Raw genomic sequence first — 22,761 nt, forward strand, 5'->3', positions numbered from 1 at the left:
CCGTGCCCGCTTTCGTCACGTAACCTGCTTGCCCACCGACTAACTGTACTGCGATCGACAGCAGCATCTCCGTACACCTTTTTCAACCTCTTGTGGATGTTTCCCACTGTCTCGTTTTCACAGCACAGGAATTCTATGACAGCACGTTGCTTCTGACTAACGTCAAGTGTAGCAGCCATCTTGAAGACATGCTGTGACGGAGCCGTTCACGGGAACAGGTTGAACTAAGTTTGAAAACAAGCGGGAAGGATGTATCTACACACTGTAAAACTTTCACGCATGCAGAATGAAAACTGTTTTTACAAAAATAGTGTGCATTTCTTTTGGAGTGATCCTCGTGTATGAAATTTTTCACGTGTAGAAACACGTCTATCAACTTTCATTTTTATTTCACAACTCCTTCTTGATGTTACAATTTTTCTTCCGTCATTGTATTAATACCCTGTTGTCGCAAAATTTTCGTCATTCATCTTGTTTTGGATCTGAGGGCCAACATATTTTTACATGATATGTATATAATGACACTTATCATTCAGCGTGTAATATTTGGAGATAAATAAACACTTTCAAACACAAGACTTTTCGCATCTCCTTGGTAACGATATCACTCAACAGCTTCAGCCTGTAGGTTCACTTGCCGGCCGCGGTGGCCGAGCGGTTCTAGGCGCTTCAGTCAAGAACCGCGCGACTGCTATTGTCGCAGGTTTGAGTCCTGCCTCGGGCATGAATGTGTGTGATGTCATTAGGTTAGTTAGGTTTAAGTAGTTCGAAATTCTAGGGGACTGATGACCTCAGATATTAAGTCCCATAGTGATCAGAGCCATTTTTATGTTCACTTGTTTACTCTGAAAAACGTGTTTGCATATTTCTTTTCTTTGTTTGTATATGTGTGTGTGTGTGTGTTTTTTAAACACCTTTAGTTACGGAACGAAATATTACTTTGAAACCTCCTGGCAGATTAAAAGTGTGTGCGGGACCGAGACTCGAACTCGGGACCTTTGCCTATCGCGGGCAAGTGCTGTACCATTTGAGCTACCCAAGTACGACTCATGCCCTGTCCCCACAGCTTCAATTTTGCCAGTACCTCGTCTCCTACTTCCAAACTTCACAGAAGCTCTTGGCAGAGCACTTGCCCACGAAAGGCAAAGGTCCCGTTTGTCTATCTTTCACTGAAATCAAATGCTGCACAAAGCTTCACAATTGCAGTAAAGGGACGTTAAATGACTGCCATAAATTGAACAGTATTCCAGTGATCCCTGTCAGTGGATGCAGTCAGCTGATCGAGATTTTGCTTTCAATATAATGACGTCTTGTGCGGTCTGTATCATCTATGGTCTAAGCCATAGTCATCAACGTTCGAGATAACCCTTATTGTGATGATCGACTACATACTTTCTGAATGTAAATTGTATCCAAACTAGAAAATCGTTTTCACACATCAACTAATATCATCAGCAACCATCACTAACTCCTAGGCGCTACAGTCTGTAACCGCGCGACCGCTACGGTCGCAGGTCCGAATCCTACCTCGGGCATGGATGTGTGTGATGTCCTTAAGTTAGTTAGGTTTAAGTAGTTCTAAGTTCTAGGGGACTGACGACCTCAGATATTAAGTCCCATAGTGCTCAGAGCCATTTGAACCATTTTGAACTAACTCCTATACCAACTACCCTTCATCAAAATAATATCGCAGTTTTAAAACTAATTATTAAATTCATTGATAAATGCAATCTTAATCTGTAAATCGCCAAAATATTGAGAAATGGCTATATATGATCATAAGGCCAAAAGCGAAAATTGGTAAATAAATAAATAAATACGTACTATGCTCACTCCATAGAAATTCCTACCCGTGAATGGGACCAGGACCAAAGATGTTCCATGCTGCCATGCCAGAGATGTTACTCTGTAGAATGCAATGCTGGCATCAGTCGACGATATACAGAGAGTAAACAATAAATAACGTGGTGTTGCCTCCGATATTGACAAAATTCTGTGTAGCGCTTATGCCGGCAGTAAGTTTGTGGTTTTGTGGAGAAGAGTGAGATAAATCGTATCGGCGAGTCTGCTCATATATTCAATTTGGAAAGCGCATCGATCATAAAATTTTAGAGTGACGTCGAATGCAATTTTTACGTAGCAGTCTCTATAAAAATAGCATCGGTTGAAGCCAGTGACGGCAAAACTCTTTTAATGTTTTTGTCGGTCGTCCGAGAACGAAACTTGCCGTAATATCCGGACAAAAGGTATCGTGCGTCATACATGTGGCGGCATGGAGCTAGTGCATCGAGTTGTCGTGTGGAGCTCTGTCGTCGTGTCGATCCGGTGCGGCCTTAACACGCCGGAGGAACTGCGGGTGGGGAGGCAAGCCATCGAAAGCTGGCGCTCCACGAAGAAAGACGCCGCTCGGCCTGGTGACAGGCTGTTCGGCGGATTCGCGCCCCACATCGGCACCTACCCCTTTGCCGTCTTCATCATAGGCATGGAGCCCGGCAGGACCTGGGAATGCTCGGGCAGTGTATTGGCGCCCCAGTGGATCCTAACCGCGGCGCACTGCATGGGCATCACGCAATACTGGTATGGTGAGTACTCCTCTAGACGCACCTTTGTTTCCCAGAAAGAATATTTGGGTCTAGTGAAGCAGGGGATACAACCCGTCGGCTTTGACCAAGGACGTCTTACATTAGTCATAGATAGTAATGTCTGCATTTCGAGGCATAGATAATAAAACAGTTGTGTGTTCCGGATAAGCGCTATCATTGAACATTAAAATTATATGCAATGAGATTGAGGTAATTTGGAGTATTAGTTTGTTATTGTAGCATAATTTATACTGTCTTATTTTCGTTTATAGGAATGGATTTGTCTGTTTGTGGGTATGTAATTTTCGTTACTGTCTGTCTAGGCCAGCTTCGGTTATTCCCCGATATTTCTGTGTGGTAAGTTCACTTTTCCATTTGCTTCTTTCACTGTATTTCACTATTGTGACACATTTCACTGTCTTAGTCCACCAATATGTATATTTTCGTGTTGTGAAGTATGTAATAGAAATTTCTCAGCTGTCGATCTTCTTCCGTTTCCCAGCACTAGTATCAGTACGACATTTTCGAATGCCAACTAAAATTTGTATCCCGTCCTTCACTTCGCCTTTACACTGACACTATATACGCATACAAATTCTACATGTGTCGTCTTCTTGTCTCCGTGTAGACTCAGTTGTGGTACAGGTCGCAAATGTAACTTAGAGCCTATTTCCACCTTTTCGTTACCAGTGTACATATATAGAGGTCAACGGAAATCTGGTAGACATATATTACATACGTAGGTCCTTCTGTCATCAGTAGTACTGATATGTACGTAAGAAAAGACTGTTAGCAATAGCGGGGACGAAATAAACAACACATCTACAATTTGTATCCCGTGTTCCACTTAGGGTTTACTGAAGCGGAGGATACATCGTTCAAGTGAAGAACAGGACAGTAATGCTAATGAAAACGAAGAAATCGACTTACGACAAACTCGTATTTTGTACTGTACTTAAGCAACACACTTCGAGCGAGCTTTTAATTTGTATCCGGTGTTTCATTTACGGTTTAGTAAAGCAGGGGATACATAGTTCAGGTGAACAACAGGACAGCAATGCTAGTTGAAACTAAGAAATCGACGTACGCTGAACTTGTATCCCGTACTGCACTTAAGCAATACAGTTCTAAAGAGTTTCGAGATACAACTGACATACATGTAACGTGATGTATTCTTTGCTAGTAATATATTTCATTCATTTCTTTCCGTTGTATTTTGCGGAGAAATACTAAGATACAAACACGCGATATCGTTAACGTGAAAATACTACTGGCCCTTACATATGTGAAATAAAGTTTATCTCTCGCGCATTCCTTTGTTTCTCAACATTCTCCTCAGCTCTTTCATCTTTGTAAGACATGCTCTCTGGCGACTTGTGACGTCATTGTTCAAAGCCGACGGGTTGTATCCCCTGCTAAACTAGACCCGATATCGTTAACTTGAAAATACTTCTGGTCCTTGTATATGTGAAGTACAGTTTTTCTCTCTTCCATTCCTTTGTTTCTGAACATTCTTCTCAGCTCTTTCATCTTTGTAATCCATGGTCTCTGTCCAATTCTGACATCATTGGTCAAAGCTGACGGGTTGTATCCACTTCTAAACTAGACCCGAATATTTGCCTAAATTCGGTAATTTCCAAGAATGATGGCCTATCGAAGCTGGAACGCTCCAAACGATACATATCGAAGTTGCGGTAGTAAATCGATTATGGAGGTCTCGTGGCGCGCGTTACTAGTATGTTTCAAGTTGTCGCTAGAGAACGACAAAAGAAAAGCGTTAGAGAAGCACTGGTAAATTGAAAGGAGCCGACTTAGTCGCCGTCGGTGTTATCGTCTTGTGAGAGTCCGCTCGATGTATAAGCTGCAGGAACAACTACTTTTTTGCCATACCCGGGGTATACTCTACCAATAGTGCGTAGGAATATCGGCAGAGTGTCGCATGCGTCGACTTTCCCCTGGAGACGCAAGTTGTGAAAGTATAGGTACTGGACGGCCTTCTCATTTTATAGTTGACTTGACAGACTTCCACGGGCGTTCTATGTTCTGGGTATAGACACTGGCGTCATCTGAAGAGACAAACTCGACAGAGTGGTTCACAAATTCGTGCTCGCACCCTTCAGCTTTGAGACTCTGGTATGACTGAAACCCGTCGGTGATGACTTTTGTTCCTGGCAGTATGAAATGCTTTATAAGACCCACTAGAGCCCCTTATCTCGTGACTATACCCTGACAACGAAACATTTGTATGACTCCCTTTCTATGCCACCAAAAACCCAAATATGATCTACTTCAGTTTTAATAGGCCGCCCTTTCTGATTCTTTCGCCTAGCAATGTGAGACTCTCCTACTTCCACTATTTTATGCAGTCCACCAATTGGCACTATGACGTAGCACACTTCTCGGCAAAATCCGAAGTAATCACAGACGGTATTCGCCGATAGCCCAGTTTCTGGTGCTGTGGCTTGCGGAGTGTAATCACGAATCCAGCACGACACGAGAATTATGCTCGTCTCAATCGATAATTTAGAGGACTCGAACCACGTATTTTTCCTGGTGCTGGTTCGCTTTCCACGAAGCCTGCAATGAAATATTGCAATGGAATCTCTGTGTCCGCACTCCTCTTACCCAGTTTCACAGACTTGGCAGCACCACAGTCAGTATAGTCTCCCGTGATTTCGTCGGGCAGAAATCCATAGTTCCGGGAAAAAGTCAAACATTTGTCTACACTGCTTATGCATGGGATGAGAGTTCTCCATGTGAGGCAATCCGCAGACGAAACTTGAGAAGCAGCACTCACTACACTCGCTATGAAGGGAAAATGTCACAAACAATTATGGCCGGAACGTAATTTACTGAAACTGAAGAAACAACGCAAAACTGATACAAATGACGATCACAAGTAATTTATCATAACGCGCGCCACGAGACCTCCATAATCGATTTACTACCGCAACTTCGATATGTATCGCTTGGAGCGCTCCAACTTCGATAGGCAATCATTCTTGGAAATAACCCTAAATTCTCCAAACTGTACTGATCGCGGCACACAGCAGATCATTAATATGTCAAGTTGGCTAATAAATTCTAGTGCCCGATTCCACTCGTCAGCTTTGACCAATGACGTCATACCTCAGCCCAAAACGCGAGATAGAGGTGCTATTTTAGCACGGAGCTAAGAAAATGAGGGAATTGTCATTATGTCTCAAAGTTGAAGCCAACGTCCGCCGTCTTATATAGATCAAAACATTGATTGATTGATTGATTGATTGATTGATTTTAACAAGGGAGCTAGAACAGCTTAGGTCTGATCCGCCACTGCCCGCATCGAAACTAGGTTTGTTGTGCGGTATCGCTCCCTGTATATCTAGTAATCCTTGGGTAACAGAAGAAATATTGAATTTAATTGATGAAAGGAGAAAATATAAAAATGCAGTAAATGAAGCAGGCAAAAAGGAACACAAACGTCTCAAAAATGAGAACGACAGGAAGTGCAAAATGGCTAAGCAGGGATGGCTAGAGGACAAATGTAAGGATGTAGAGGCTTATCTCACTACGGGTAAGATAGATACTGCCTACAGGAAAATTAAAGAGACCTTTGGAGATAAGAGAACCACTTGTATGAACATCAAGAGCTCAGATGGAAACCCAGTTCTAAGCAAAGAAGGGAAAGCAGAAAGGTGGAAGGAGTATATAGAGGGTCTATACAAGAGCGATGCACTTGAGGACAATATTATGGAAATGGAAGAGGATGTAGATGAAGATAAAATGGGAGATACGATATTGCGTGAAGAGTTTGACAGAGCAATGAAAGACCTGAGTCGAAACAAGGCCCCCGGAGTAGACAACATTCCATTGGAACTACTGACGGCCTTGGGAGAGCCAGTCCTGACAAAACTCTACCACCTGGTGAGCAAGATGTATGAAACAGGCGAAATACCCTCAGACTTCAAGAAGAATATAATAATTCCAATCCCAAAGAAAGCAGGTGTTGACAGATGTGAAAATTACCGAACAATCAGTTTAATAAGCCACAGCTGCAAAGTACTAACATGAATTCTTTACAGACGAATGGAAAAACTAGTAGAAGCCGACCTCGGGGAAGATCAGTTTGGATTCCGTAGAAATACTGGAACACGTGAGGCAATACTGACCTTACGACTTATCTTAGAAGAAAGATTAAGGAAAGGCAAACCTACGTTTCTAGCATTTGTAGACTTCGAGAAAGCTTTTGATAATGTTGACTGGAATACTCTCTTTCAAATTCTAAAGGTGGCAGTGGTAAAATACAGGGAGCAAAAGGCTATTTACAACTTGTACAGAATCCAGATGGCAGTTATAAGAGTTGAGGGACATGAAAGGGAAGCATTGGTTGGGAAGGGAGTAAGACAGGGTTGTAGCCTCTCCCCGATGTTATTCAATCTCTATATTGAGCAAGCAGTAAAGGAAACAAAAGAAAAATTTGGAGTAGGTATTAAAATCCATGGAGAAGAAATAAAAACTTTGAGGTTCGCCGATGACATTGTAATTCTGTCAGAGACAGCAAAGGACTTGGAAGAGCAGTTGAACGGAATGGATGGTGTCTTGAAGGGAGGATATAAGATGAACATCAACAAAAGCAAAACGAGGATAATGGAATGTAGTCGAATTAAGTCGGGTGATGTTGAGGGTATTAGATTAGGAAATGAGACAAAGTAATAAAGGAATTTTGCTATTTGGGGAGCAAAATAACTGATGATGGACGAAGTAGAGAGGATATAAAATGTAGACTGGCAATGGCAAGGAAAGCGTTTCTGAAGAAGAGAAATTTGTTAACATCGAGTATAGATTTAAGTGTCAGGAAATCATTTCTGAAAGTATTTGTATGGAGTGTAGCCATGTATGGAAGGGAAACATGGACGGTAAATAGTTTGGACAAGAAGAGAATAGAAGCTTTCGAAATGTGGTGCTACAGAAGAATGCTGAAGATTAGATGGGTAGATCACATAACTAATGAGGAAGTATTGAATAGGATTGGGGAGAAGAGAAGTTTGTGGCACAACTTGACCAGAAGAAGGGATCGGTTGGTAGGACATGTTCTGAGGCATCAAGGGATCACCAATTTAGTATTGGAGGGCAGCGTGGAGGGTAAAAATCATAGGGGGAGACCAAGAGATGAATACACTAAGCAGATTCAGAAGGATGTAGGATGCAGTAGGTACTGGGAGATGAAGAAGCTTGCACAGGATAGAGTAGCATGGAGAGCTGCATCAAACCAGTCCCAGGACTGAAGACCTTAACAACAACAACATATCTAGTAAAGCCAAGCAGTGCCCTTAAATAGTGCAAGGAGTCCCTCTACCAGTTTTTTGTTAGACACAATTTTTTAAGGTCTAGTTCTCCCAAAGATTCTTATCTTTTACTCTCCAATGCCATGCATTGGAAGCTTAGGTGTGATGCAGTTTCTTCACCCTCATCACAGATCCTACATCTAGGGTCCTCTTCCGTTTTGCCCATTGTGTGTAGGTGTTTTAGCGGCCGGAGTGGCCGAGCGGTTCTAGACGCTACAGTCTGGAACCGAGCGACCGCTACGGTCGCAGGTTCGAATTCTGCCTCGGACATGGATGTGTGTGATGTCCTTAGGTTAGTTAGGTTTAAGTAGTTCTAAGTTCTAGGAGACTGATGACCGCAGCTGTTAACCCATAGTGCTCAGAGCCATTTGAACCATTTTTTTCTTGAAACATTCAATAAGTTGGTTGTCTTGGTTACTGACGCTCCAGCTAATCGGGCCCCCACAATCTGCCCTCTTTGGAACTCTGTTAGGTCTTTCATTGGATGTCGACCTCGGCCTCTTAATGCAAATACGAGGTGTGCACTACTCGTACAAAACCTGCACTGATGCCCAGTCCGTACTGAACACACACAGTCCAGTGCGAAACTGGCCTTACCTGCGTTGTTGATCGTCAGATACAACCATCCCATTATTACCACTGTCCACATTATTTTGCTGATCCCTTGTACGTGAATTATGGTTACGCTGTTTACTTTGTTTTATCCAAACCGCAAACGCTCGGACATCCGAGTCACACTGTATCAATAATCTCGTCCCCACACAACACCGCGCTGAATGTTGGTTCACCATCTCATGCCCTAAATACCTACCGCCGAGAATTATTCATTGTTCACATTCCTCGTTCTGGTTAGAACAGCCACAGACAGGGGTAATGTGTGTGTGTGTGTGAGTTTTGTGTGTATGGTTACATGAATTTGTGTGTGTGTGTGTGTGTGTGTGTGTTCTTCGCTTCCTTTCTGAAGACTTTAGCCGAAAACTTAATGAACACTCTTTTCGTCGTGCCTGCTTTCTGCTCGGCGTGTGACTGGCATATATCCGCTTCACAGTACAGTTATTTCCTCATGAAGTTTGTTGCAAACAATTCACTGCACTTCAAGAACAAGAGTGATGATGATGTTTGGTTTGTGGGGCGCTCAACAGCGTGGTTATCAGCGCCCGTACAATTACCCAATCTTTGCTCAGTCCAATTGCGCCACTTTCCTGGATGATGATGAAATGATTAGGACAACACAAACACCCAGTCATCTCGAGGCAGGTGAAAATCCCTGACCCCGCCGGGAATCGAACCCGGGACCCCGTGCTCGGGAAGCGAGAACGCTACCGCGAGACCACGAGCGGCGGACAAGAGGACAAGAGTGAAGCATATAATTACAATACCAGCAGAAAAAAATGACATTCATTAAGCCACGTTAAGGTTGACTGTAGCACAAACAGTGTTTTATAATGCTGCAACCAAAAGTTTTAATCACTTTCCCAGTGACATAAAATGCCTGAAAGGTCTAAAACGTAAAATTTGAAATTAAACTGAAAACATTTCTTTTTGACAACTCCTATTTTGCGGAAGTCTGTCCATTATAATAACGTGTAAACGTCGATGGATAGGAATTATTGACTAACATCTGGGTTTAATTAAAAAACAAATGATCAGTACGGTCTATTTATAAAAAAAATATGTTAATATAAAATGACTTGTTCCACATCATTATGATTTATGGTGGAAATGATATATGGAACCATGAAACGAACTTTTAGTATATCATAGCCCGCATCTCGTGGTCGTGCGGTAGCGTTCTCGCTTCCCACTCCCGGGTTCCCGGGTTCGATTCCCGGCGGGGTCAGGGATTTTCTCTGCCTCGTGATGGCTGGGTGTTGTGTGCTGTCCTTAGGTTAGTTAGGTTTAAGTAGTTCTAAGTTCTAGGGGACTTGTGACCACAGCAGTTGAGTCCCATAGTGCTCAGAGCCTTAGTATATCATAAAGCATGGTATAGGCACTTAGGTGCCGATACGTCCTCATGTCGAAAACATACGAATTCGTTACCTATATATATATATATTTCACATGAATGACGTGATGAGATATATATACACACACACACACACACACACACACACACACACACACACACACACATATATATATATATATATATATATATATATATATATATATTGCTCATCACGTCATTCATGATGTGTGTGTGTATATGTACATATAACACACACGGACTTCGCAGCCCGATTACTCACATAGTAGCAACACAAAAGTCTCCCACAAAATTTCGTCCCCGGCAGTAAATAGACGGTAAGGCTGGCAATCTGGCAACACTATTATCAGATGTACTGTGACTACCTCTGTTAACAACTAGTGGCACTGTTATGTAGTTGGTGCAATGGATAGTGTTTTGGGCTAGCATCCACAAGGTTAAGGGTTCGATCCTAGGTCGAGATGGATTTGTTTTTTATTCGCTAAATGTCGTCAGCGTGGTACATTATCTAGTGTCTTAATCGTTGTACAGCGATTACAGTGGGTCTCCTATAAAACATGTGCACTTACACACTGTGAACACAGAAATGGCATACAATCGTCTTCACTGGTCACCTTTTAAAGAAGCTTTGTTCCATTACAGCACTCGTGGCTGCCGCATCGCAATCGCGAAGTGGGGCCGACACAGTTTCAGATAAGTTTTTACAGTCTGCGATAATTTATGGATTTGTAGTTTTAGCTTGACGATGTCCACTATGAGCAAACGGTAGTTACATTTATTCTGAAGAAGGTTGGGTTATCCCGACTGAAACCTAGGTAAATTCTAGGTAAACAGGGCAACTGAGTCTGTTGGTTATTAAAATTAAAATTAATATTTATACAGTTGCTGACAGGGCCGCGAAATGCTGAAAATTTTTCAAGAAGCCTTTTGCATGTCGTAAACGCGAATTGTTTCACGCCACTGCACCTGTTGTTGTTGTTGTTGTTGTTGTTGTGCTCTTCACTCCTGAGACTGGTTTGATGCAGCTCTCCATTATACTCTCTCCTGTGCAAGGTTCTTCATCTCCCAGTACTTACTGCAACCTACATCCTTCTGAATCTACTTAGTCTTGGTCTCCCTCTACGATTTTTACCCTCCACGCTGCCCTCCAATACTAAATTTGCCTCAGAACATGTCCTACCAACCGATCCCTTCTTCTTGTCAAATTGTGGCACAAACTCCTCTTCTCCCCAATTCTATTCAATACCTCCTCTTTAGTTATGTGATCTACCCATCTAATTTTCAGCATTCTTCTGTGGCACCACATTTCGAAAGCTTCTATTCACTTCTTGTCCAAACTAGTTATCGTCCATGTTTCACTTCCATACATTGCTACACTCCATACAAATACTTCCAGAAACGGCTTCCTGACACTTAAATCTATACTCGATGTTAACAAATTGCTCTTCTTCAGAAACGCTTTCTTTGGCATTGCCAGTCTACATTTTATGTCCTCTCTACTTCAACCATCATCAGTTATTTTGCTCCCCAAATAGCAAAACTCCTTTACTACTTCAAGTGTCTCATTTCCTAATCTAATTCCCTCAGCATCACCCGACTTAATTCGACTACGTTCCATTATCCTCGTTTTGCTTTTGTTGATGTTCATCTTATACCCTCCTTTCAAGACACTGTCCATTCCGTTCAACTGCTCTTCCAAGTCCTTTGCTGTCTCTGACAGAACTACAATGTCATCAGCGAACCTCAAAGTTTTTTTTTCTTCTCCATGGATTTTAATACCTACTCCGAATTTTTCTTTTGTTTCCTTTACTGCTTGTTCAATATACAGATTGAATAACATCAGGGAGAGGCTACAACCTGTCTCACTCCCTCCCCAACCACTGCTTCCCTTACGTGCCCCTCGACTCTTATAACTGCCATCTGGTTTCTGTACACTGCACCTACTAGATTCCAAACCTGATTTCTGTATACCCTTCCCCAACGGCCCCATCGATTAGTACCAACCGTAATTCTTGCCACGTTCAGGTGCATTACATTTCGTTGTGGTTGGCGTCGGGCTTTGCAAATATTTCCAAACATGTACTATGTAAATGTCAGAAACATGTGGCTTAAGAAACGGTGTATACTACAGTATAATACGCCTGGACGCACAATCGAAACCTCGACCTCCTGTATGCAAACCCAAAAACTATCTACAACAGATATGCACTCTGGTGCTTCTACCTGCTGACAGTTAGTTCCCGTACATGCGATTAAAGTGTTGCCAGATTGCCAGTGTTGTAACTGCGACCAGGACGGTCGCGGGTTAGCAATGGCGGAAAGCGCGGAGAGGCCCGCAAACAACAACACAACGGGAGAGGACGGACACGACCAACGTAGGACAGAACGAATACAACAAGACCGGACAACAGAGTCACAAGGAAACAAACACGTCCACGAACCAGGAAGTAAGCAGTCTAGCGCAAAGCGAGGTGTAAACGTAAGCCAGATTAGACTGACTGGCTGAGTTCTTTTTCTTTTTTTTTCCTTTATTGTATTTCGATTCCCCTCGAGGGGGGGGGGGAGGGTTAGCAGCAGCTTATTACGCTGCTCTGCAGCCTACAGACTTTTTAAAATGTAAGGAGAAGTTAAGAAACAGTAAAAGCAGGCGATAAAACGGGGACGTAAATTGTAAAACGGCGGAAAATTGGGGAAAGTTAAAACATAAAGCAAAGGGTTGGCAAAGCGAATAAGAATACACAGGATGCAGACAGGTAACACAGTAGAGACACAATTAAAAAACATGGTGACAGTCTGGTTTCTGTTCACAAGAGATATAAAATCACACCCAGCGACAGTATGATGGCCGTTCGCAACACTTCGGGAAAGACACACAACACTGAACACTCACTGTAAACACAGCACTAAAATGTCGGCACAAAGAGGACACACCATAGCCTAGGGCAGATGGGGGGGGGGGGACTGGGGGACCTGGACAGATGAGAGGGAAAACAAGGAGGGAGAGGAAAAACGGAAAGGGGGGGACCAATGGAGGGAGAGGACCCATAAGGGGAAAAGGGCACGGCAGACGCGAGAGGGAATGGGAAAAGGCAGAGGAGGGAAATGCAAAAGGAGTCGGGGGAGAGAAGGGGGGCAGAGAGAGCGTAGGTGGGGAAAAAAGAAAATGGAAGGGGGGTAGAGAGAGCCCAAGAAAAGGACGGAGGAAAGGAGGGGGGGTGAGGATCAGAGTTGATAGGAGGGATAAATGGAGGGAGAGAGGGCATCATCCGGGAGGGGGAGTTGATGGAAGCCACCTTGGGAAACGAGATGAAGGGTGTACAGATGGAGGGTTGGAGGGGCACAACAGTGAAGACGTGGCAGGGGGCAGGGATGGGAGAGGAGAGGAGCAACCAGGGGGTGAGGGGGATCAAGGCGGCGGGAGGTGTAGAGTATGGGATATGTTCGAGAAATAGGAGCAGATGGGGGAAAGGAATGAGGTCATAGAGGAGCCGCGTGGGGGACAGGAGGCATATATGGAAGACGAGGCGGAGTGCATGACGCTCAAGGATCTGGAGTGACTTACAGAATTTGGGGGGGGGGGGGCAGATATCCAGGCGGGACTGGCATAACAGAGGATGAGACTGATTAAGGATTTGTAGGTGTTGAGGATGGTAGAGGGGTGCAACCCTCATGCCCGGCCAGAGAGGAGTTTGAGGTGTTGGAGGCGGTTGTCGGCTTTGGATTGGATGGAGCGGAGATGAGGGTTCCAGGTGAGGTGATGGTCAATGGTGAGGCCAAGGTAGGTGAGGGTGGGGCTGAAGCAGACAGGACGGGCACAGACGGTAAGGGAGAAATCCAGGAGTTGGAAGGCGCGACTGGTATGACCTACGATGATTGCCTGGGTCTTGGAAGGATTGATTTTCAGGAGCCACTGGTTAAACCATGCAGCAAAAAGGTCAAGGTGATTCTGGAGAAGGCGTTGGGACCGTTGGAGGGAAGGAGCGAGGGCAAGGAATGAGGTGTCATCGTCATACTGCAGGTGGTGTACTGGAGATGTAGAGGAGGTGAGGAAGTAGAGGAGAGGGCAGATGACAGACCCCTGGGGCACACCTGCAGAGGGGTAGAAGGTGTGGGAATTGGCATTATGGATGGTGACATAGGAGGGGCGGCGGGAGAGAAATGAGGCCATCAGACAGATGTAGTTGACAGGAAGGGCGTAGTTTTGGAATTTAAACAGGAGACCGGGATGCCAGACACGGTCGTAGGCCTTTTTGAGGTCGAGGGAGACAAAAATGGCGGAGCGACGGGAGTTAAGCTGGAGGCAGAGGAGATGAGTGAGGCGGAGAAGTTTTTTTTGTGGTTTTTAGGGCGCAAAACTGCTATGGTCATTAGCGCCCGGTCCGTGACTTAGGAAACACTAAAAAACCGAAAATGGAAATCAGCAGCAATGGGAACGAAAGTCATAAAATTGGAGAAACTAAAAACAGAAGGAAGGCTTAAAAATCCTCTACAGAAAGGGGTTGGTTGTCCCCAAAAAAAGCTTCAAATGACTGACGTCATTTCACTGGCACTAATTAATTCGAGAACGCGATCGGCTGAGCGCGTGTCATCTGCTAAAATCGACGATATATCAGGTGACAGCTGTAGACGGGAGCGTAACGGATTAAAATAGGGGCACTCAATTAAAAGGTGTCTTACCGTCCACAGCTGAGAGCAGTGGGGACAGAGTGGGGGAGGATCGCCACTTAAAAGATGTCGATGGCTAAAAAGACAGTGCCCTATCCGGAGTCTAGTTAAAATTACCTCCTCCCGACGACGCGTTCGGGAGGAAGAGGTCCAAGCACAGGGAAGAGCTTTCACGTCCCGCAATTTATTATGGGGAAGTGTCGACCAATGTGCGTGCCATAAAAGAACAACATGACGACATAAAACGCTCCGTAGATCGGCGACGGGAATCGATTGAATAGCTGGCCGGAGAAGAGAGACTACAGCCTTGGCCGCAATATCGGCCGCCTCATTTCCACAGATACCAACGTGTCCCGGGAGCCAGAGGAACGCCACCGAGACGCCCCCCAAGTGGAGCAAGCGCAGGCAGTCCTGTATCCGGTGGACCAGAGGGTGCAAAGGGTAAAGAGCTTGGAGACTGAGGAGAGAGCTGAGAGAATCGGAGCAGATAACGTACTGTATCCGCTGATGGCGGCGGATGTATTGGACAGCCTGGAGAACAGCGTAAAGCTCCGCAGTATAGACCGAACACTGGTCTGGAAGCCGAAAGTGATTTGGGGTGTCGCCAACAACATAGGCACTCCCTACACCTAACGATGTTTTCGAGCCATCGGTGTAAATAAATGTGGCTTCCGTCATTTGTGCACATAGAGCAGCAAATGCCCGACGATAAACAAGTCAAGGGGTACCATCCTTGGGAAATCGACAAAGGTCACGGATCAGGCAGATCCGGGGACGGAGCCAAGGCGGTGCTGTACCCCAAGTTGTCAAGAAGGTTTTAGGAAAGCGGAAGGAAAGAGAATGGAGCAGTTGACGGAAGCGGACTCCCGGTGGTAGTAGGGAGGAGGGGCGGCCTGCATACCCTACATCAAAGGAGGCGTCGAAAAATATGTCATGGGCTGGATTAGCAGGCACGGAAGACAGATGGCTAGCATAACGACTCAGAAGGACTGCTCGCCGATTGGACAGCGGAGGTTCAGCAGTCTCAGCATAAAGGCTTTCCACAGGGCTGGTGTAAAAAGCTCCAGACACTAAACGTTATCCACGGTGGTGGATAGAGTCGAGACGCCGAAGAATAGACGGCCGAGCAGAGGAGTAGACTATGCTTCCATAGTCCAATTTCGAGCGCACTAAGGCGCGATAGAGGCGGAGAAGGACCACTCGGTCCGCTCCCCAGGAGGTACCATTCAGGACACGGAGGGTGTTGAGGGATCGCAGACAGCGAGCCGAAAGATACGAAATGTGGGAGGACCAGCATAGTCTTCTGTCAAACATAAGACCCAAGAATTTAGCGACGTCTGAAAACGGAAGTTTGACAGGTCCTAGATGTAAGGACGGTGGAAGAAACTCCTTACGTCGCCAAAAATTAACACAAACGGTCTTACTGGGAGAAAAACGGAGGCCGGTTTCGATGCTCCAAGAGTGGAGGCGATCGAGACATCCTTGAAGACGTCGTTCAAGAAGGCTGGTCCGTTGAGAGCTGTAGTAGATCGCAAAATCGTCCACAAAGAGGGAAACCCGAGACATCAGGAAGGAGACAATCCATAACTGGATTTATGGCAATGGCAAACAGTACAACACTCAGCACGGAGCCCTGGGGTACCCCGTTTTCTTGGGAGAAAGTACGGGAGAGAGTAGTGTTCACCCGCACCCTAAATGTGCGCTCTGCCATAAATTCGCGAAGAAAAAGGGGCAGCCGACCTCGAAAGCCCCAAGAGAACAGTGTGCGGAGGATGCCTGTCCTCCAACAGGTATCGTATGCTCTCTCCAGATCAAAAAATATTGCTACTGTTTGGCGTTTCCGGAGAAAATTGTTCATGATATAAGTGGAGAGAGTAACAAGATGGTCAACTGCAGAACGATGCTTTCGGAATCCGCATTGGGCAGGTGTTTAAAGACTGCGGGATTCCAGCCACCAAGCTAAACGGTAATTCACCATACGCTCCAAAACCTTACAGACACTACTCGTGAGAGAAATGGGGCGATAGCTAGAGGGGAGATGTTTGTCCTTTCCAGGTTTCGGAATAGGAACGACGACAGCTTCCCGCCATCGTCGGGGAAAAGTACTGTCGGTCCAAATTCGATTATAAAGGCGAAGGAGGTAACGCAGACTATGGGTTGATAAATGCAGCAACATTTGGACGTGGATACCATCCGGTCCTGGGGCGGAGGAGCGAGAAGAAGAGAGTGCATGTTGGAGTTCCCGCATGGAGAAAACAGTATTGTAGCTTTCGCGATTTGGAGAGGAGAAAGCAAGAGGTCGCGCTTCCGCTGCACGTTTCTTCGGGAGAAACGCTGGCGGGTAATTGGAAGAGCTCGAAATCTCAGCAAAGTGCCGACCCAATGAGTTAGAAATTGCGACGGGGTCCACTAATGTATCATGCGCGACAGTGAGCCCAGAGACCGGGGAGAAACTAGGCGCGCCTGAGAACCGTCGAAGCCAACTCCAATCTTCCGAGAAGGGAGTGAAAGTGTTAAATGAGCTAATAAAGAATTTCCAGCTTCTTGCTATCGCGGATGACACGACGGCATCGCGCACGGAACTGCTTATAGCGGATACAGTTGGCCAAAGTAGGATGGTGGCGGAAAACGCGAAGAGCACGTCGCCGCTCACGTATTGCGTCACGGCATGCCTCGTTCCACCAAGGAACTGGGGGGCGCCGGGGCAATTCGGAGGTGCGTGGTATTGAATGTTCCGCAGCTATAAGAATAACGTCGGTAATATGTGTGACCTCATCATCGACGCTGGGAAAGTGACAGTCATCGAATGTCGCTAGAGACGAAAAAAGTGTCCAATTGGCTTGGGCAAACTTCCAGCGTCGCGGGCGCATACATGGCAGTCGAGGCTGCAGTCTAAGGACACATGGAAAGTGGTCACTCGAGTGTGTGTCATCAAGGGCGAACCATTCGAAGCGCCGAGCTAGCGGAACAGTACCGACCGCAAGGTCCTAATGAGATAAATTTGTCGTGGAGGCAGACAAAAATGTAGGGACCCCAGTGTTGAGGCAAACTAGATCCACTTGGTGGAAGACGTCTAGCAATAGTGAGTCACGTGGACAAGGATGTGGAGAACCCCAAAGCGGGTGGTAGGCATTGAAGTCCCCAACCAGCAAATACGGGGGTGGAAGCTGACCAAGAAGATGAAGGAGATCAGCTCGCGCCATTGGTGTGGACGATGGAATGTATACAGTACAAAGAGAGAACGTGTATCCAGAAAGGGAAAGACGGACGTGGACAGCTTGGAAGGAGGTGTTTAAGGGGATTGGGTGATAATGGAGAGTATCATGGAGAAGAATCACGAGTCCTCCATGGGCTGGAGTGCCTTCAACAGAGGGGAGATCATATCAGACGGACTGAAAATGAGGGAGAACAAAGCGGTCATGGGGACGCAGCTTTGTTTCCTGAAGACAGAAGATGACCGGCGAGTAGAATCGTAATAGGATCGACAATTCATCCCGATTGGCTCGAATGCCGCGGATATTCCAGTGGATAATGGACATAGGGTGAACAGAAAATGGAGGAGTGTGACCAAGGTTGCTGTCAACTCAACGACTGCTCAGAGCTTGCGACCGACAGCATGGAATGGCATTCAGCCGAAGGCAGAAGATCCTGATCCATAGGTTGTTCAGGAGCAGCTCCTGCCACCAGCGATCGGCCGGTTGATCGGCCGCCAGCAGTGCGCCTCGACGACACAGAAGACGGCCGAGGGTGATTTCCGCCAGGTGGTGCTGTAGATGGGGCACGCCTTGGCGGAGAAGGAGATGAACTGGGTTTCTGTGTAGCCTTCTTGGAATTATGATGTTTAGATGAAGGAGGAACCGATGGTTGTGAAGTTGGGGTACGTAAAAAATCTTCACGAGTATGCTCTTTTTTCGAAGTCTTGGTGTCTGACTTTTGGGCTCGAGATTTAGCAGAACCCGATGAAGGGTGAGCCATAGAGTGGGCAGGCGAAAGTGGTGAGGTTGAACGGGCGATCTTTGCACTGGCCGATCTGACGACCGTGGCACTAAAGGTGAGGTCGCAAGTCTGCGTGGCCGCCTCCTTTGTTGGCCGAGGAGAAGCAAGGACAGTGCTGTATTTTCCTGTCTGAGGCACGGTGGGCTGTCGACTGGCGAATAATTTTCGAGCAGCAAAGGTCGACACCTTTTCCTTCACTCTGATTTCCTGTATGAGCTTTTCGTCCTTAAAAACGGGGCAATCTCGAGAGGAAGCAGCGTGGTCACCCATACAGTTGATGCAGCGAGGGGACGGAGGTGGACAAGCACCCTCATGGGCATCCTTGCCACACGTAACACATTTGGCCGGATTGGAACAGGAGTGGCTGGTGTGATTGAACCGCTGACACCGATAACAACGCGTAGGGTTTGGGACGTAAGGGCGAACGGAAATTATCTCATAGCCTGCTTTGATTTTCGATGGGAGTTGAACTTTGTCAAATGTCAAGAAGACAGTGCGGGTTGGAATGATGTTCGTGTCAACCCTTTTCATAACTCTATGAACAGCCGTTATGCCCTGGTCAGACAGGTAGTGCTGAATTTCTTCGTCAGACAATCCATCGAGGGAGCGTGTATAAACGACTCCACGCGAGGAATTTAAAGTGCGGTGCGCTTCAACCCGGACAGGGAAGGTGTGGAGCAGTGAAGTACGCAGCAATTTTTGTGCCTGGAGGGCACTGACTGTTTCTAACAACAAGGTGCCATTCCGTAATCTGGAACAAGACTTTACAGGACCTGCAATTGCGTCGACACCTTTCTGAATAATGAAAGGGTTGACTGTGGAGAAGTCGTGACCTTCGTCAGACCGAGAAACAAGGAACTGTGGCAACGATGGAAGATCCGTCTGTGGCTGAGACTCAGTATACTTACGCTTGTGAGCAGACATAGTGGAAGGTGAGGAAACCATTGCGGAAGAATCCCCCATGATTACCGGCGTCTCCGATGGCGCGATCCTTCCTTGTGGGTGCCCTCTCTGAGGGCACTCCCGCCTTAGGTGATTGTTCACACCTCAGGTCACACCTCCAGACAAACGGACGGAGGGACCAATCGGCACTTTCGGAAGGTATCAGCTCGGGTAATCACCCCTCCCTGGGCCTGGCCGTTACCAGGGGGTACGTACGTGTCCTACCTGTCTACCCGGGGCGGGAAATTACGCATTACCCCGTCACCGGCTACGCACAAAAATGCGTGGGTCGGCCTTCAGACACGCACAGGGAGGAAGAAAGAGAAAGGGAAAGGAAAGAAGAGGGGGTCTCAAACGCGGCAGCGGAGAAAAGGGTAAAGAGAAGAGGTAAGGAAAAGAAAAGGACAAAGGAAGGAAGAAGACATATAAGCAAAGAAGGCGAAGAATGCGTTACATTTTCGAGCGTCTGTCTCTGGACGTAGGCACAAACCATACTCCCAGATGGGGAGAAAGGGAAAGAAAGAGCCAGAGGTGAGGGGAGGAGGGGTGAAGATGGGGGATGGGGAAGGATGCGGAAAGGGAAGGTATGCAGCCCGGAAAGGAAGGAGGGCCACATATCCACAAAAGAGTTGTGGACCCCCTGGGGGGGGGGGGCGGAGGAGTTGGTCATCGGCAGAGAAGGAAGGTCGAAAGCCACATTGGGCGTCGGGGAGGAGGTGGTTTTGGTGGAGATGGTGATGGATGCGCCGGGAAACTGGCTGAGCGAGAGGCCGGTGATTAAGTACGCTATCGGGGGCGCCGCTATATGCCGCTGGGACCACGTGTTCCACTGTGGCGCCCCCACACTTAAGCGGGACAGGAGGCGCGCGCCGCCACAGCTTACGGCGCGATGGTGCAGAGACCTCTAGGGGTCTTCGACGTCCATGAAATCTGGCGTAGATTCAAATTCCACGGCGCGCGGTACCAGATCCAGTCCTTAATGTTCATTTGCTGCCGGAAACATGCGTTGGACGAAATTTTGTAAGACATATTTTTGTATTGCTACTGTGTGAGGAATCGCACTGAGAGAAGTCGGAGTGCGCGAATTTTTCTTCGTCCTGTATATACAGAAATGGTCAGGCGCAATTTCTTTTGAGTTTTGGCAGACTGGGAAGAGAGTTAGCAGTTGTCACGTTATGCAGGGGCAGACATTTACTGCTGTGAGAGAGAACAGAGCGAGAGGGCAGTGGTTCGCAACACTACAGCCCGCAGGAACCCCATAGTGCAGACAGTGTGGGTGGGAGGTTGTACTCTGGTGGGACAGAAAAAAAATTTCAAAATAGCGGTCCTGACTGAAGAGCATCAGGTGCAGGGTAAGGTGAAAAGACATACCTTTTAGACCGAAGGAATGCGCGGTATCACAGACGGTGGTCACGAGCTGACCTCTGAAGAATCTTCTCACAGAAATCGCCTAGGCATGCTTCCCACTGAAAAGCAGAGACTCATATTTGCTTGGATGTAGGAGGTGTAAGGTGTCAGGCAAATCCAACACCTTCCATGAAAACCCTGACATGATAGCAAATCCGGCAATATGTCACATAGCTCCGAATAAATCCTGAAATTAAATTAACCAAAGTAATACGATCAACGAGTGAGCAAATTGAATACCACAAACTAACACAAGAACGTCTAAATGCACGTCATACCTTCCCACCATGAAACAGACGCAGTTCCGAGGGGAGAAACGAGAACAGAAGCCGAGAGCAGAGCTGTGTAGGCTAGAAGGCCCTACGATAAGAGTGGGACAATGAGACACCCGCATCTGACCGCTGACCGCTAACAAGGGGAGGCCACAATGTTGGAATACCAGTTTCTTTGGAGCTACAGTGTATGTGTAGGTACTTGGTAACTCCCTATTACTGTCATCTAAGAAAAAAAAACTTCATCGGCCTTTTTTTTAGCCTCCCCCACATGATATATCTATAATTTTGCGGTCTTGCCCTCCCATGTTGTGAATAATGGTGAGGTGGCTCCAGCAGAATGCTTCCCATACAGATATGTCACGCGCAAAATTAGAGCTGGAACGGTACCTCTCCAGGAGAAGTCCCATTTCTGTGGGCCAGGGATATATCGTAGAGGATTCTTTCTACATAAAACTGTAGGTATTGCCTTCATAATCACGAAAATATGACATATCCATATAGTGTCAAAAAGTGGAAAAGTGCTGTTTTTGCAATATACGATTCACACCTTTTGCACGTAGGCGCTAACTTTTTTACCCCAAAACCTCTAACTAAAGACCTGAAAAAGCTAATCTGTAAGCTATGACTTACGACTTTATACTGATAGTGGCTGAAAGCCTAGAATAAGCTTTAGGATCATTCCATGGTTAAGTGTGAAACATTTGTGTAAATTACACTGCAGTATTAACATGAAGATAATGAAACCGATAGACCTGAATATGGCACTATACAGGATGTCCCAGAAATCTTTCGACGAACTTCCAATCTTTCGACGAACTTCCAGTGGTGGAAGAGAGTCTCTTGAGGAACAAACTGGAAATAGGATTCCATGTCTGGAAACGTCTAATGACATTACTGAGACCGGAAGTTATGGGCGCCAGCGCTTGCCCCTAATACAGAAACCTCTAGATGTCAGATACTCAAAAATGGTTGGTTCAAATTGCTCTGAACACTATGGGACTTAACATCTGTGGTCATCAGTCCCCTAGAACTTAGAACTACTTGAACCTACCTAACCTATGGAGATCACACACATCCATGCTCGAGGCAGGATTCGAACCTGTGACCGTAGCGGTCATCAGACACATCTGTACCAAACATTATACACTACTGGCCATTAAAATTGCTACACCAAGAAGAAATGCAGATGATAAATGGGTATTCATTGGACAAATATATTACACTAGAACTGACATGTCATTGCATTTTCATGCAATTTGGATGCATAGATCCTGAGAAATCAGTACCCAGAACAACCACCTCTGGCCGTAATAACGGCCTTCATACGCCTGGGCATTGAGTCAAACAGAGCTTGGATGGCGTGTACAGTTACAGCTGCCCATGCAGCTTCAACACGATACCACAGTTCATCAAGAGTAGTGATTGGCGTATTGTGACAAGCCAGTTGCTCGGCCACCATTGACCAGACGTTTTCCATTGGTGAGAGATCTGCAGAATATGCCGGCCAGGGCAGCAGTTGAACATTTTCTGTATCCAGAAAGGCCCGTACAGGACCTGCAACATGCGGTCGTGCATTATCC

The 22,761-nt window shown here is 46.3% G+C and overlaps 1 protein-coding gene across 1 annotated transcript in view; it reads left to right on the forward strand.

Moving 5' to 3' along the window:
- The first annotated feature begins 2,272 nt into the window (after positions 1–2,272).
- Positions 2,273–22,761, forward strand: part of LOC126106731 (serine protease 44-like) — an 89,231-nt gene continuing 68,742 nt past the window's right edge. Inside the window, exon 1 of the mRNA XM_049913109.1 lies at positions 2,273–2,577. Coding sequence (XP_049769066.1) covers positions 2,273–2,577 — 305 coding nt within the window. The remainder of the gene's footprint in view (positions 2,578–22,761) is intronic.

The sequence above is a fragment of the Schistocerca cancellata genome, chromosome 10, assembly GCF_023864275.1.
Source record: "Schistocerca cancellata isolate TAMUIC-IGC-003103 chromosome 10, iqSchCanc2.1, whole genome shotgun sequence".
Taxonomy (NCBI): domain Eukaryota; kingdom Metazoa; phylum Arthropoda; class Insecta; order Orthoptera; family Acrididae; genus Schistocerca; species Schistocerca cancellata.